This window comes from Parastagonospora nodorum, assembly GCF_000146915.1.
Source record: "Parastagonospora nodorum SN15 chromosome Unknown scaffold_12, whole genome shotgun sequence".
NCBI classification, from domain to species: domain Eukaryota; kingdom Fungi; phylum Ascomycota; class Dothideomycetes; order Pleosporales; family Phaeosphaeriaceae; genus Parastagonospora; species Parastagonospora nodorum.
The window spans coordinates 719,433-735,877 of NW_001884560.1; the positions used below are offsets into that span (position 1 = coordinate 719,433).

A 16,445-nucleotide genomic window follows, 5' to 3' on the forward strand; every position below is an offset into this window, starting at 1 on the left:
CACGGGACGTTGCTGGTAGGCGGCGCTATTCTAGTCACACACGGAACACAAAAGACAGCATGACACAAAGTTGAAGTGACTGGTGTATTCTAACGAGATCGAAGTATGCACACAAAGTGTTTGCACCACACGTTCCTCTTCTAAATGCCCTCCTGAGTGTAGATGCAGAAAGCACATGCCGAAGCAACGCTGTTTTTGCCTCCATCTCGGCATTAAGCCACACCACCAAACCACCGGTCCTGAAGATTTTAACTCAAGAAACGAATTGACTATGAGGTGATGACATGAGCTGAAACTCCGCATTATCCCCAAGAAGTCTGGTAGACCCTATCGCCCCGGCCCTACCGTAAAGAGAGAACGCTGAGTCAATGAAATGAGGAAAGTCCAGGGCCCAACAAATCACCAGTGACGCTTCGTGAGAAGCGTTAGGTGTGACCCATCATCCTCTGCCAAGTCCGGAACGCCGTCATGAGCCCAAACAGTTGTCGAGACCTGGAGCGCATGCCAAGATGACGGCAACAAACAGCCCGTCCACCTCTTGATGCCTCGCGTTCGATAACAAAGAACTTTTGAACCCCGTCTTGAATGTTGCAATAAAGAAACCCCGCGAAATGCAATGCAATGCGCGCTGATACAGCCCCCGATCTATGCAACGAAACAAGCGATTAGGTTACCGCGTGCGGTGTTGTCTATGGGTATGAAACCGACACGCGCTCGAACGAAGTGGAAAATAATCACTCAGAGGCCTTAGTCTCCGCTGCGGCCGCAGGCTCGTCTGCGGCGGGGGGAGGAGAGCTAACGTCTTCTGGTTCAAGGGCTGCCAGTGCACTAAAATTCGTTAGTCATACATCGGATTAAGTATTGAATAAAGTGCTTACCTGAAAGCATTCGCGTGCGCGGTAGGCTCTTTCTCCTTTACCGGTGGGGTGCCAGTTCGTGATGAGTTGTGAGAATCATCACGACCACCCATCATGCCAGGGCCAAGACCACGGCGGCCACTACCACTCCGGTTACCCAGCATGGATGGGCCGAGGGCCGCTCCAGCGTTCATGTTGCGACCAGATGCACCCTTGGACAGCTTGCGAAGATCGTCCATTTGGACGCGGCTGTTGGTGTCTGGTGGAGGCATCATACCACCGCCAGAGAACGAGCGGGCGTCGCCGCGGCCCATGGGCAGGCGACCACCGCCACCACGCTGGTTCGACCGGTTGCGCTCCATCTCGGCAGCTTGCTGAGCAACAATTGCCTCTTGATGAATCTCAGCAATGGTCTTGGGGCCCTTGAGAATATCCTTGGACTTCCAACCAGACTTGCGGATGTCGATGGTGTCGAGCAACATGAAGCGCAGACGAGAAGGAAGGCCTTCCATGTTCATGACCTTCTCGATGCGTTCAAAGTACATATTGATCATCTTAGGACCAGCCTCGGCGGACTCCATGGTCTGGCCGACAGTCCTGAGCAACTTGACCAAACTCTCGATGGCCGACTCATCAGGGAGTCCCTCGAAGTCAAGGAGTTTGAGGACACACTCGTGCATGATGCGGAGCGTAAGCATACCAAGCTTGTACAGCTCACCGATGAACTGGATAAGACCAAGACCCTTGCGCTTGGCGGCAGCAGCAATGTAGTACTCATCTGTAAGCATAGTAATCTCCTTGCCTTCCTCTGGGGCATCGGGAAGGTTGATTTCCCAACCACGCTCGAACTCTTCTTGACAACGGTTCAAGAGGTACTTTCGGAACAAAGCACCGCCGACCACAGGGTTGCCATGTTTATCGCGGACATTCTCATCCTTGATTTCGGTGCTCATGGTTGCAAGCATGCGACTGCAGAACTTGGCATACATCGACGACCAATGGCTCTCATCACAAGCCTTCTCGAAAGTGAGTTGAATGACTTGACGAAGAGTGCGACCGTCACTCTCATCCTTGGACTGTGCGGCGATCTCGAGGATTTGATCGGAAATCTTGTCGAATTTCTCTGGGGTCATCTTGTTGAGAGCGGCCTTGACCTTACGCTGCACCATGTCCGGAGCCATGTGACCAGAAGTTTGTTGAGGCTGCGTAGATGTAAGGCTGGTAGGCTTCCATCCGGTCTCGGAACGGTTGAGATCCTTGACTGCCTGACCGGCGGTGAGAGGCATAGCCTTCGCTTCTTGCTGCTCGTTCTTGTTGGGGCCACGTCGGCTTCCTCCCTTACCACGTGAACTGCCAACACGAGGCGAGTTGGGACCACCTCCGGACATGTTTGTGTAAGAAGCTTGGCGGACCATGGGTGAGCCCATGGGGAATTGACCACGTCCACCACCCATAACGACATGAGCGAGAGGATTGGTCATAGGTCCGCGACCTGACGATGCCTGTTCGAAGCGTTGCTGCGAAGTTGTGCCAGGAGGAAGGGTGCGGGTGGTAGAGAATCCTTGGAAGTTGCCCATGACATTGCCGGGCGCACCGCCACGGGAAGGTTGGCGGCCACTGCCCATCATGGATCCTGGACGAGCAGACTGCGGACGGGCAGAGTCAGTGCCATCACCAACAGTCTCTTTCAACTTCATGTCCCAGTCTGTAGAAGGCTTCTCTTTGAACACCTCCTGGAACTGGAGCAAAAAGTCCTTGTCGTACTGCCGGGCCCTTGTTCCCTGCTACCAGCCATTGAGAGCAGGGTTTGGGTGACTGAATACCTTTCAGGGTAGGGCGACCCAGCTCGCTTCGGACCTGGGAGGAAACCGTGCAGACTTAAGAGACTGCATACCGGCAGTAGGCTGTGCGGGCTCGACAGGCTTGTTCGTCTCGAGCTTGAGAGCAGCTGGCTTGGACTTGGCGTTGGCAGGCTTTGCTTGAGCGATGGCTGGAGCAGCGGCCTCTACTGGAGCAGCAGTCGATCGCTGACTTCTTCTCCGTTCGCACCAGGTCCGAACTGAGTGTTCTTCTTAAGGCCAGCAAAGAGAGCCTTGTTCTTGGCTTCACGCTCGGCCTTCTGCTCTGGTGTCTCTGCTTCGCGAGCCTTCTCGGCCTCTTCGGCTTCACGCTCAAGCTTACGGAGGCGCTCCTCCTCCTCCTTGACCCTGTCTCCAGCCTTGGCCTTTTCCTCTTCGGCCTTCTTCTTCTTTTCTTCGGCGTAACGCTTCTCGTCCGCCTCACGCTTCTTCTCTTCTTCTTCCATCTCAGCGATCATCCGCTCCATCTCTTCATCTTCGAGACGCTTCTTCTCTTCCTCGTCGACCTTGGCCTTATCGGCGGCTTCGGCCTCTTCCTTCTGCTTGGACTCTTGTTCTGCTTTTGCCTTTGCCTCTTCTTCTGCCTTCTGTTTGGCATCAGCATCGGCCTTGACGCTCGCATCAGAGGTCTCCTTCGCCTGTTTCTCTGCCTCTTCTTGCTTGCGAATCTTCTCCTGGAACTGCTTGACGAAATCTGCCTTCTTCTCTTCGGCAGTCTTGGCAGCATCTCCTGAGCTGGAAGATGGTGGAGGTGGAGTAGGCGTAGCAGCAATCGCAGGCGAGCGGGGCTGCGCGGGAGGAGCGAGAGCAGCAGTAGGTGCAGGGGAGGCACCCTTGGGCTTTTTAAAGTCCACGACCTCTCCATCGGCAGTCTTAATCACGATGGCCTTGCTTTGCTTCTTGGGGCGCTCAAACGTAGAGCTTGGCGCCGGGCTTGCAGCAGTCACGCTAGGCGTGTGGGTGTGTGAGATGTGATTGACGTTGGTCATCGCAGGGGTGGACGGCTGAGGAACGGCAGATGAAGGGCGCTCAGACATGTTCGAGGGGGTACGAGACATGCCTTGAGCCTGGGGCGGCTGACCGTATGGGCCAGGGACACCATAAGGAGTCGGCATCTGTTGAGGGAATCCATGGGTACGTCCAGGGCTGGCAGGCACAGGGTGGCCAGGGTAGTGAATGGAACTGCTGCAGTCCATACGTCTGACCGTAGTAGCCATTGTACGGATCGAGTCCTTGGGGTGGCATACCATACATGCCCTGTTGTGGCTGAGTTGTTAGATATAGTTCTGGTTTGCTAGCTGAAGAAGAGATAAAAGAGTCGCGTTTAACAGAAAGAGCATTCGGCGTCTCGAGAGGAACCGGCGGTTCAGGCTCCTCTGGGAGTACCGAATTACTTAACTTGGGCGTGACACGATGCGAAAAATCTCGAGGCGCTGCTGTATACTTGCAAGCCTTGCGGTACTCGGATATTGAAGAAGGATGAGAGAAAGTAGGGGGAATACGAACCGGCTGTGCGTAGGGCTGGCCTTGGTAATAGGGCATGCCCTGCGGGTTTGCAAGATGAGCTTGCTGGTGCATGGTAGCGGGAGCAATGGCGGGGCTGCGGTTCTGACGGAAAGGGGAGCCTTGTTGCATGCCTTGTGGCTGGAAAGCTGGGGGCATGGGACCACCACCACGGCCCATATGCTGGTGCGGGACTGGACGGAACGGCTGTGGGGACTGGTTTGCCATGTTGGGGTATTGAGGGTGCTGGGGGTAGCCACGGCCTCGTCCGTTGGAGTAATTACGGCTCATGTTTGCGTTGCTCATATCGCTGTGCGCGGACTGGGAAGATTCGCGGCGCAGGTGTTGAGCTTGGGGGACGGAGTTGGGCTGCGAGGGCATGTTCATGCGGGCCTGGATACAGCAGTTAGAAAGAATTCACTAAAATCGTGAACCATGGTAGAGTGACTTACGTTAGCGTCGTTGCTCTCACTGCCCTGGCCGCCGAACACCAGGTTTGGTCGCGTAGGCAGACCGTCGGGTTTGGGGCCGCCGGAGATGGGTGTCGGGATTGGCGAAGGCGAGTGCGCTGGTGAAGCGACACGCGGGTTCTGAGCCTGGATATTGAGGCTGCCCTGCACTGCGGGCTGAGCGTGCGCAGGCGCTGGTGAGCCAGCAAGCGACCCAAACTTGATGCCCGAGGGCGGGCCACCTGCGGTGGTGGGCGGGGTCTGCTTCATCTGTACAGAGGGCTTGCGGCTGTGGTCGCCGTTGCCATTGGGGCCTCCGCTGACAATAGCAGGCATGGTGGGAATGGCTGGCTTGATGGAGCCGCCGTTCACCGGAGACACAGAGGAGCTCTTCCCATGCTGCGCGGTCTGCGGGCCTCCCACTGCCACGGGCGGCGCTCCGCTAGACGCGATCGTCGGAGAAGAGTTCTTCTGAGTCGCGTTGGCGTAAGAGCTGCGGGCAGTGGGCTGAGCCGATCCAGCGGCCACGTTGGCGGACGATCCTGCAGAGGAGCTGTTCGCGGGCGTAGCGGTCGAGGAAGCGGCGATGACGGGGTTTTGCGCGTTCGAGGTGGATGCACTCATTAGAAACCTGGGGTGGCGGGTTTGGAGAGAGAGTGGTCGGAAGGCGTGGTCGCGAGGTGCGGGTGCGGTGGCTTGCGCGTCCGCTGAGTATGCGCTGGTGACGTCGCTGATCTCGGATCGGCGCAAAGAGAGCAGTAACTGCGTATTAAGAGTTCGCTGGAGGCGCGACTCGGTGCAGGCTCACGGTGGGTGAGGGGTGCGAAAAGAAAGGGACGGGTGGTCGGCTCCTGGGAAATAGGGCGACGGGAGGCTGTCCGAGCGCTTTCACTGCAGAGAGTGAAATATGTCGTGACAGGTGCTCCGGGGAGAATTTCAACAGACGGGTCTGTGAAAAAGGCAAGCGGCTCCTGTGAAAATCACTGAGCCCGCTGCTATGTGTCGTGTTGATAAATCTCAACGATGGGTGTTGGGAGAAGGGAGAAAAATCGTTGGTGATGTTGTGAGGCGAGTAAAATCAGCTAAGCCGCATCAAGGACCTAAGTGCTCCAGCTATTAGGAGCCCAAGGTTGACTCCGTCCCTCCCTCAACACTGAATCATTCACGCGCCGCGCATTGGTTTGACTGTGCGCTGTTCGCACGCACTGTCTGCTCCACGCCTTTGTGTGCACCGGTGAGTCCGCGCTGGCTCTGTTGATGGCTGGAGTCACAAGAGGGAGGTGCGTCCCAGATCCTTCGGCTCAGGCAGGCGCAAGCCACGCTACTCACCAAAACGAGTCCAGGTGCAGTCATCACATCAGCATGATGGACTCACTGCTGCGCCCCGGGCCATCGACGTGGCCCCGACGAGGATCGGATGAGACTGTTTGTGGAACGGAACAATCTCATCGCCACCGCAGTGCGGGTAGCAAACAATATGAAGAGCTTCACAGACTTCTCACACCAATGTTTGCTCCACGCGTTCCAGGCGTCTCTGAAGGTGCATGCGATGCAGTCTGCTCTGGAGATAGGCAATAATCAATAGATTATACCCCGCTGTCCTGTTGCCACCACTCGCTTTCCGCAACGGCGCGTTGCGACCGGTAACACTGCTCAGAGACCTCGTGAAGCACAGGGACATGCCTTCGTTGGCCATACGTGCCGGTGGTAATGGCCTTCACTGCACAGCACTGCACAGCAGGATGGCTTGCGCATCTACCTACCCCGCCTTGAGCAAGGAAAAAAAGTTGCCGCTGTGTTGAAATTCTCATGCGCGCATATGCACAATGACGGACATGTGAAAGCTCTGGGCCGCTTAAGTCCGGGACATGTGACTCTGCTATTGTTCCAAAGTTAGAAGTGATGGGCACTACCCCAAGTGTACCAGCTCTTATCGATAGACATCGCTTGACGCAACCACAGGTTCCAGCATCTCGACTCTAGTGCGATGTGATGAGTCGACAACCTTCGTACTCCCAGCCTCACTTTCTGATGGCGTCGTCCAGATCCAGGCGATGCATTGCTACCTGAGGGGCTCGCTTACAACGCTGTGTCAAATAGTACGAGTTGGACAATGGCAAGGGGCTTGCTTGCATGACCAGACGGATGAGAGATAACCGTTGAACTATGTAGACTACTTTGTCGTGGAGAGCATGTCTAGCTTCTGCGATCTCCAAAAGTAGTGCCTATCAAGATCGACTTAGCGTGGAAGCCATGATCGGAAAGTTTAACGTTAGCCTGAACCACACTGAGATATGATCGGAACTACTAGATCAACGTCGGCACAGCTTCCAGAAGACGTTCGATATACCTTTTTGCCGAATCAGACGTTGGACATACCTCAGCAGCATACTCTAGGATTGTGCATTGGCAGGACTGCACGCAGATGGGCACTTAGCTGGTGGGTCATCTTGACCTTCACACCAGCGCCAGCCTAAGTAGCGACCTGTTCTACGTCTATATCTGAGCCGCACCCTGCATCCGTGTGCTTATAGCGGCGACATACCACATGTTCTCAGTTACAACAGGGAGAGACCGGGTGACAACAGCAGGCGGCCTATCCCATACCATGAAGCTATACACGAGGCCTTGTCGTCGATTCCAACACCTGTTGGTACTCGGCATAGCTCCAAGCTATGGGATGCCCCTGTACACTTTTCCTCGTGGTTGATACACAGGGCCTTACTGTCCAACTGTCCAACCCTACACCCAACGATGCTATGCATAGCTTCAGGCTATGGGTGCCCATGTACGCTTTGCCTCGTGGTTGACACTTTGTTCCTCATGAGTCGTTGTTGATAATCCGTATTCGCAGTACACGGCTGCATGTCGGTGGTACGATCAAACCGAAAGCACCAAGTGCGATTTGTACTTTCGTCAAAAGACATTTTACGTCATAGCCACCATCTCTGAACCATTCCAGCTGACTCACAGACAGTCGACGGTAGCACAGCGGCAGCGCGGCGGTACCAAGTAACAGCCGCAATGACATATGCAGCCTCATGTTGTGCTAGCTGCGCCCGGGGCCCAGGTTTTGGCTGGAGACACCGCGTCGTTGGATTGCAGATTTGAAACTTCGGCACCTACATTTGTACAACAGTATTACGACGGTGCGCATGACAAAATCTCTATCAGAAACGCAAAACAGACGAGTTTCTCCATGTGCCGGAGTCCAGGCTCTCGTACTACCCCTCCATGTCGAGTACCGAGATTATAGCTTACCGTCGCTGCAGGATTCGGAGGTTTTCTTCAGGGCTAGGACTCCTCAACACTTGGTACATCCCTCATCATGCCAGGACCGTACGAGAATTGCGTCGACGAGCTGGTGTTGATCAATGGAAGGTGGAACGATGTGGGTAGGCGTTGGTTGGCAAAGCGCCGAGAGCTGCCTCATCCCGAGAATCTTGACGTAACTTATGGAGCGGAGCCTCAGCATCGCGCAATCTCCACCACGTGCTGTGCATTCTTTGTACGGCGAAGCCGATAACCAAGCAGACTACCGTAGCAAAGCGATCCCGGCGACCGGATTCCTGTGCTCGACTGTGAGGCCGATCACTAGCGGATTCGAAATTCCCACCTCTCGTTGTTGTTGGATCCCACACCTGGGTACTTATGCGAGGCCCTGCCACAATGCCACCCTAGAAGCGCCAACAGCCACGACTCGCATGTCGACCGAGCTCACCCAACACGATCAACGGCGCGAGCCAGCCCGCTCAGCACTGTTTCAAAATATACTTTCGCGTTCGTGTTGGGGACTGACGGTTTCGGGCTTTCGGTTGTCCGTCGCTGGAGCCAAGTAGGCAGCATGATCAGTATGTAAGACATGCTCGGGCACTAAGAACGCCGCCTCGGCATCCTTCAGCCAGAGAGGAAAGGGTAGCCCAGAGCCAAAACCAACTTCGCATGACGATGTCTATCGCATGTGCTAAGACTTTGCTTTTGAGCCGTTGGTGGTTGCAAGAGAACGTTTACAGAAGGAGGTGTGGAGCAAGATCATGCGGGTGTGTGCTCGTGCGATGTGGATGGATGGGATGGGATGGGATGGGCGATTCCTTCCCGTCTCTTCTCCGCCGCCTTACCCACCTCTCCCGTCCTCTCGCTCCAACCTGCCTTGTTCTGCATCGTCATACATTCTGGGCCGCCCAACCTTGCGCAAGGTGAGGGTGAAGCATTTGGACAGCCTCGGTAGCATTTCTGAGGCTAACGAGCGAGGGATGATGCCTGTTCCCGCGTTTTCTGACGTTCGCTGCTATCGAGGTGGATAACCAACATCTTCTTCACTGAGACTTGAGTCACGAACCTCAACTGCGGCGTTGACCCTGTTGGCATGTGAAGATTGAGGCTAGAGGCGCAGTTCTTTTTGCGATGGAGCAGCGCATACGCTTACACGTGACCCACGTGCCTTCTTATTCCACCAATGCCTTCCTGAAACGATCAAGTCCGTTCCCAAGTAGGAAAGCACTGCTGACTCGCTTTAGTCCCACCGCCGCCACGGCATTTCCTTCCTACAAACAGCCGCCGAAAGACCAACCGCAGCAAGGTCGCACAAGGCTGATCTTACAGCGCCTGAAGATCCAACATCTTGCACTCCACCTTCTCCACGACCCTTCCCGGCTGTTGGAGGCAATACGAGCTGGCGTCAGCCCTCGCCCTGCGCTGCATGACTTACATGACAAACTTTCCTATCGAACCACTTGAGTTCAGCCGGCATGGGAAGCGGAGCGGAATTGCGTAGGGTAAACGCTGCAGTCCGTGCCATCAACCATCTCAGGCACGACGTTCCGGAGCCCTTGGAGATGTTTTTGTTAGTGTCGCCAGACGCGATACCTACCTGCAGCACACGGGCTTTTTGTCACCTCGATGGGTGTCAGCGCCTTACGCTATCTTCCGGTTGTGGAGAGCGGTTAGCTCAAATGCGACCACATCGTGAAGGGATGCGGAGGTACTCCGCTGCAAAAGCAGCGAGGACTGCCTTAGCTGCAGCCTGCCTGCACCGTTAGGGAGTGAGCAGCAGGGACGATCGGAACGGCGCACCGTGTTGCGACCACCGTCATCCGAGGACTGCCTGGATGACTTCATACTATTGGAGAGACGTGCGGTTCTGCTAGTTTGGATGGTAATGCCTCGATCGTGGTAACCTGAGACGTCGGTTCGAATTGACTTATTTCAACGGTTCCCTTGCAACGTCGTCTTACAAGGAATGATCCTGGTCAATATGTGAGCGAGTCTAGTTGCCTTTTGAAGCCTAGCAGACCACCAGTCGCCTATCACACCGCCACGTCTCTGCCTCGCGAGAACAAGCCTCACCGCAATGTCGAGCGATCACCAGATCACACGGCCGAAGCCCCCACCAGATCCTGCATACCTGGCAGGACCCGCCTTTGCCATGGCGTACCAGCATTTCTCGAAGCTGTGGAACTACTCCTGGGAGAACGGTGAAGGCTATCATCCAATTCGCTGAAGCTGACGAATGCCCAGCCTCAATTAAGCCTAAGATGTACCTTAAACCAATACTTTGCGCCGGCGGCTCGCTCAAGCTGCTGGCGCCTCATCAATCTATCTGCAATTAACACTCCCGAAAGCCAGCGCAGCCAGCAATAACTCTAATGAGTTGAGGATCCACATCAAGCATGCTCTTCCATGCAGGACGCTGCAGAGGCTTTTCATGTCGAGTGTCACGCATTCTCGCTGCCCTGGACTAGACCGGGTTAAGGACCCATGTCCCTACGCCATGACCCTCGATCAACAAGACGCACATGTGCGGAACCCAGCAAACCGACCCTATCAAGAAGACAGTCCAGAACACCAGTGTTCCCCGCAAAATGTACCACCCTTGAAGACGAAGATGTTTCGAAACAAAATCAACGGCCCTTTCTATTCGTCCGTGTATGGTATCGCATGACTCGGAACGCACATGCCCTTTCGCTCTTTCGCATCGGACTATCCATCGACCTCTCGCGCCCTGGCAATTTAGCCACCGCGACCACGACACATCTCCACCATGCAGCTACCGTCCGGCAGCCCTCCACATGCCTTATGCATTGCCATCAAGCAAGCAAGCGAACCACTAACGTGCAAACTCGGTTCCTGAGCCTCAAAAGCCGGTTCTCCAGTCTGGGGTAAAGTGTGGAGAAGCCATGCCCACGCCCGTACCGCAGGTCATGCGGCTGGCAATATATTGCTGAGGGGTAACAAAAGTCTTGAACGAAGGGCCTGATCGACACGCCAAAGAAGCCATAGAAGCTTCTGTACGGAATATTCTTCGCGGCATGGCGTTGGCCTCAGGGACAGGGACAAGCTCACTGGGCGAGTAAGTTGTGTTGGTATGTAGAAAACTTTACTTTTTGTTGTAGAGTGGGTACAAACACCAACGTTGGTATATTTTAGTCTACACTTTTTTTTGGGGGGCTTTTCGGCAACACTTGAGCCGACTTCCGTCATTCGAGCCTGCAGCTTGAGGTGACACTGGAACGTGGTTGCTTGCAAGCGAGAACCATCATGGCCTGAGGTCCACCGGCCCCCATACGTAGTGGAACATGAGGCCCGAGACTGTGAATCTTCCGATGTCGCCTGGTATGTTCCGGCGGCGAACTCGTGCTGAGTCGCTTGGGTATAACAAGTCGTTGGTGTTAGACATGGCTCCGTAGATCCCCTGCGGTTGCAATCTGTGTCGTAGCCAGGGACCGCCCACCAGTGCTGCGCAGCAATATCCGGATGTTGAAATGACGATCACAGATCACGGTGCGCACAAGGGTTTGAAGGCAAGATTTATGGGGTATCGTTTGGTTTGATTCGTATTCTATCGTATTTGACATTTTCAGAACGGTGTGGGTGTTCTGCAGTATGGGCTTTTTTGTAGTAGGTGATATTGTTATCCAATAGTAATGTAGTCGTAAACAACAAGAGGCAAGAAGAGAAGTGTGTACAGAAAGTCACAAACAGACGAGTTCCAGCCATCTACAAGAGGAGTTCCTAAAGAAAGAAAAAATGGGTGCGTAAAAGTAGATACAGTAGAAGGGTATACCAGCAGCGCCATTAAGGTTCTGTTTTAAAAAATGATGTTGATGTCAGAAAGTGAAGCGATAACAAAATCGGGACAAAGCGGTTCCACGCCACCGCCCCAAACATGAAACAAGCCACTACAGGTGCGGCGTTACGGAGGACAAAACGACCCGGTAGTCGAGTGGAAGGTACCGAAGAAGTCCAGAACAGTAATTCAAAGTCGTAAGATCCCAGCATGCTCAAAGGAGTATCGCTCATTTGCCATGTTTTTGTTGGGTGGGAAAGTACCCACATCCACGGAGTCCCGCCGTGCCACACCGATAAAACGCCTTTGCTAATAATAAGCCCGTGCTGAAGAGAGAACAAGCAAACACGTGGTTCTCGATCAGTAACCCTGGGATAGTTGATCGTTGTCGTCGTCGTTGGCTTGGCTGTGATTTGAGTGGTGGTCCATGACTTCTCCGAGAACGGAACCAACGCCGGGATATTGTTCGTTGTGGGCCGAATCGTTGCGTAGATACGAATTGGAAAAGCTACTGAGATGATGTGGAGCACTCAGCTGGGGCATCGAGTAGCCTTGAGGAGTGCCAAGTGGTGACCCAGAGTAGGACGGGAAATGGGCTGTTTGTGGTGTGTGGTGGCTCCGGCTGGGGGTATAGTGTGTGCTGAGTTCTATGCGGCGGGGTACACCGTTCGAGAATGAGCGCATCCTCTGAGAACTAGATGCTTGGAAGCCAGGCACTGGAGAGTATGAGTAGCCGATGCCGTAGGGCATCATGGAGCTTGAGTACGATCGGGAGCCGTCCGAGTGACTGGTGTCTGGCGAGCCGTGCATGTTGTCAGTGCTGTAGCTCATGCTAGTCCTAAGTGGCGATTGCAGTGACTCTGCCCGACTTCTATTGATGCGATCGGCGTGCAGCGTTAGCCGGGGAATGCTGTGTTGTGCTGCGTATGCTGGTGGCGCGCTGACAGGCATTGAGAAGGGGTTTGATGTCCTTGGGCTGGTATCCAGTGGGGCTGAGTTGAAGCCGAAAGGAGATTCACCATGTGCTGATACTGGTGACAGAGTGTCAGTCGCTGACTGAGGTGGCGTGAATGTAAAGCCACCAAAAGCCGGTGAGATACCGGTTGGCGACATGTGGGAGTCAAGTGGCCCTCGCCTCAAGGTGTCGATGCTTAGGGGGCGCATCATGTTGCTTTCCGCGAAGCTTGGAGCGTACGATCCTGGCGATGCCAGTGGCGTCCCAAGACCGTGATGGTTGCCAAATGGAGAGTGCAGTGCCTGTGCCATGTCGAAGTCGTCCGGCAGGGCGCGAGACCTCATCATGCGCTCGCGGTCGTCGCTAGTAAGACGCTTGAGCTTTGCTCGCCTACTGTCTGTCAGTCATGTCGAGATCGATCTCGTGTTAATGCGTACCTGTTCTGGAACCAAACTTGAACTTGTCGTGGGCTGAGACCGGGAATCTCGCGAGCAAGGCGTTCTCGGTGAGCAGCATCAGGGTGAGCCTGACGAGCGAACTCGCTCATAAGAAAGCGGGTCTGGTTGTGTGTCAACCTGAAGCGCTTCATTTTGCGCTTGGCCGCGCGGATCTCAGCAGCGGACATAGGGGGTCTGTTCTCGTCTTTAATATCGCCATCACAGTCCTCGTCCTTGTCGTCGAGAATGAGATCGTCGTCTTGGTCCTCCAGCTTCTCACATGCGTTGCCATCGTGTGTCGATGGAGGAGTAAGTCTCGAGATGGGACTTGTCGGTGCTGATCCGCCGAAAGTGACGTTTGGCACATCATGCTCTTCAATATCGCCTAAACCAGAGGGTGACTCGGAGCCACCATGGAGGTGGCTTTTGTTGTCAAGCATGTAGGGAAAGCTCTTGTGTGATCGCATCATAGGACGCTTGTGGTCGTAGCCATGCCCAGCTACCTCAGCCTGAAGCATAGCCATGTCGCTGTCCGAGTGTGGAGGAGTGTGCTCAAGAGTCCGGATGTCGGAAGATTGCCACTTGTTCTCGGCAGAATTCGTGCCGTACGCAGACATGCGCGGCGAGCTAGGCGGAGACAAAGGGATGATGAAGTTTCCGTCAACCATTGGAGATATGAGAGGCAAGACGGGGTGAACAATCGTGAAGATTGACTAAAAAGGACGTAAAGTCGGGGGAGCTGCTACGAAATAGACCAGGTCGTTATTCAGTCCCAGTGCGGGGCTGGCTGACGGTGACTGAGTTCGTGGAGATGATGGTGATGCTTTATGGAAAGCTGGAGTATGGGTTCACTCGAGGCGTTAAGGTCGTAATGCTGTTACAAACAGATAGCTTGCTGGTACTGGGTCGAGTTGTCGTTGGAATTGCTGAGGTGATGAGCCAGGCTGAATGGCTGATGTCGCACCTTGAAGAAGGGATTGAGGCGCGGAGCTTTGGTGCAACGTCGAGCTTGAAATAGAATCTGTTGGGGGAAACAGAACCAAGATAAGACTGGTGCTGGCAACGGGCGCTTGATAGTTGATCGACAGAAGATGATGAGCAGCCGGCTTGCTCGTGATGATCAGAAGAGTCAGTCCAAGGTTGACGATGAGGGACCCTTTGTAGGTATGGTCAGGAACCGTCGGAGGCTATATCAGCGATAGCGGCAGGGCAGGGGAGAGCAACAGATCATTCACACAGAAAGGCTTGACGGCACTCTACTGTCGACGATCCGGATAAAATCGAGGTTAAGAGAAAAGCGAAGACTGGGGTAGGACGATGCATGGAACATGATTTTCTACTGAGGACCTGGAGCCTGTTACACAGCCAGAAGCGTGACGGTCGAGGGCCAGCAGGTACCCAAGAGCGCCTGGACACAGGGATGCGGTAGCTCGGCCCTGTGAAGAAGAGACGCCCGCTCCCGCTTCGCAAGGGTTCTGGATCATGTGTGCTGGTGCCGGGGTACCCTCCAGTCGAGGTGAATGGCGGCATGGCGGCTGTGCGTCAACATGGGGGTTCTGCAGGTTGCTCATGGATGCGTGGAGAAAACCGCCGACGAGCATGGTCTGCTCCGTGGCGTCGAACAATCGACCATGAAGGCAGATGGGGGCGCCATTATTGGCTTAATGCATGGCCAAAGCACAAACGGGAGCTCAAGGGACATGATGCAGCAAGGAGCCAGGGTTGGGGCACAGAGGTTGCAGGGCCCCCCAGCTCGGCAACGCTTATTAGCAGAAGTTGCGGGGTGTCTGCTGGCGTTGCTGCTTTAGTCGATGTGGTGGGTGGACGAAGATGGGTGGTGAGGTCGGTTGTCGGACTTGGGCCAGCAAGCGGATGATTGTGCCCTGCTCCAGGGCTACTGTCGAGTAACCACGACACTTCACGACACTTTCCCGCGTCATCTAGCCGGCTTCCATGCGGGTGCGTCCGACGGCGAATGGCCGCGGACTTCTAAGTTCTGAGGTTCCCCTCTGGCACCTGTCTTGTTCACGGATGTGGGCCGTAAATTGCGTCAGGAACGCTTTGCATCAGCCTTGCTAGTCCTCTGAGCCGCTAATCGCGCCCGTAAGATGCATGAACATCGGAGGTGGAACGGTCTTCAGCCGTTACGGTTTTCTGGGCAGCATCCAGCATCACCCAGCAAAGCGCGTCTAGCTGGTTTTGTATCGCTGTAGCTGGACACCTGCGCAATGCGTCGTAGCGACTTGTCGGCGCTTAGTCTATGCATGCTGCCAATGAGGGCGTCCTGGTGTGCGAACGAGCAAGAGATCTGGCTGGACAAGCGATCAACGGCCTCAGTCCGGCCCGCCCCGGGATCATGTTTCTCGAAGCCTGCTGGTGCTGGTGCTGTACGCCGTGCAACGCCGGGGTGGGTCGCTTTGAGATTTGACAGCGGGCGATGGGCGAGCTGAGGAAGAAACATGGCTTCCATCGCACGCGTCATGAAATACGCTTCTCAACAAAGCGTCGTTCCATCATGGTCGGATGAGGCTGCGACAACGCCGTCTGTCATCTCTGCAGGGAACAAGTGCCTGCGCCATGGCCGCAAGCCACCCCATGCTTGTTTTGCAAGGCCATTCCGCGCCGATCGCCAGCTTCGCCCGTGGCCAGAGGCCAGCTACAGGCCACTGCAACCGATTCAACACTCACGTTAGGCGCGGGCGACGAAACTGACCACCGCGCTGGTACGAATGCATCGTTCGGCACATGCGGATACATTAGCAAAACGAGCGAATGGCGCTGTGGTGCTCGCGGGGCACACACGGGTAACCACCAGCGTTTGGGTCGTTTCGCAACCACCCAGAAACCACACATTTTCTGCCAGATGCAATCTCGAAAGCTATGCCGAGGGCGGCATCGCGGTCCATTTGCAAAACGCCGCCAAGACCGATTGGTTGGACCGATGGGCGTGGGTAGTAAATGACAGGAGCTGCGAAACCGCGGCGGAATTTTCCAACACGCCATTATTGGTGGAGCTTAGAACAACTGCGGGTTTGATGCTCGCAAGGGTGTCTGCCACACATCGGCAGAAGATGCTGCCTCCAAAATTATGCTCGACCCACCCAAGCCTGCTGCATTGACCATTCCATCGCAGGCATTGACCATACCATCGCAGGTGGAAACGAAATGGTGCTGTCGTCAGTCGTCGTCGTGTGTCGTTCGAGACTTGGCACTCGAAACCGTCCCACCATGCATCATAGCACAGTCGCAGTGCTTTTTCGCAAGCGGGAACCGGCTGGGACGGTGGTACAGCGAGTCCCCTTTCATTTCGGCAGGATGC

The 16,445-nt window shown here is 55.0% G+C and overlaps 4 protein-coding genes across 4 annotated transcripts; 1 reads left to right on the plus strand and 3 right to left on the minus strand.

Moving 5' to 3' along the window:
- Positions 1-72: 72 nt before the first annotated feature.
- On the minus strand, positions 73-5,292 carry SNOG_08234 (hypothetical protein; the record flags this gene model as incomplete). Its single annotated transcript, XM_001798504.1, is given in 6 exon segments — positions 73-2,620; positions 2,732-2,865; positions 2,907-3,898; positions 3,915-3,973; positions 4,223-4,612; positions 4,672-5,292. 6 exon segments carry the CDS (start codon positions 5,290-5,292, stop codon positions 875-877), a joined length of 3,942 nt encoding a protein of 1,313 aa, XP_001798556.1. The 3' UTR covers positions 73-874.
- A 2,145-nt stretch (positions 5,293-7,437) lies between these two features.
- SNOG_08235 (hypothetical protein) lies at positions 7,438-7,711 on the minus strand (the record flags this gene model as incomplete). Its single annotated transcript, XM_001798505.1, has 2 exons — positions 7,438-7,488; positions 7,640-7,711. 2 exons carry the CDS (start codon positions 7,709-7,711, stop codon positions 7,438-7,440), a joined length of 123 nt encoding a protein of 40 aa, XP_001798557.1.
- A 2,307-nt stretch (positions 7,712-10,018) lies between these two features.
- Positions 10,019-10,609, plus strand: SNOG_08236 (hypothetical protein; the record flags this gene model as incomplete). The annotated part of the gene is made up of 2 exons (XM_001798506.1): positions 10,019-10,142; positions 10,290-10,609. The coding sequence occupies 2 exons, from the start codon at positions 10,019-10,021 to the stop codon at positions 10,607-10,609; spliced, it is 444 nt and encodes a 147-aa protein (XP_001798558.1).
- Positions 10,610-12,605: 1,996 nt separating this feature from the next.
- On the minus strand, positions 12,606-13,794 carry SNOG_08237 (hypothetical protein; the record flags this gene model as incomplete). The annotated part of the gene is made up of 3 exons (XM_001798507.1): positions 12,606-12,726; positions 12,930-13,052; positions 13,127-13,794. 3 exons carry the CDS (start codon positions 13,792-13,794, stop codon positions 12,606-12,608), a joined length of 912 nt encoding a protein of 303 aa, XP_001798559.1.
- Positions 13,795-16,445: the final 2,651 nt, after the last annotated feature.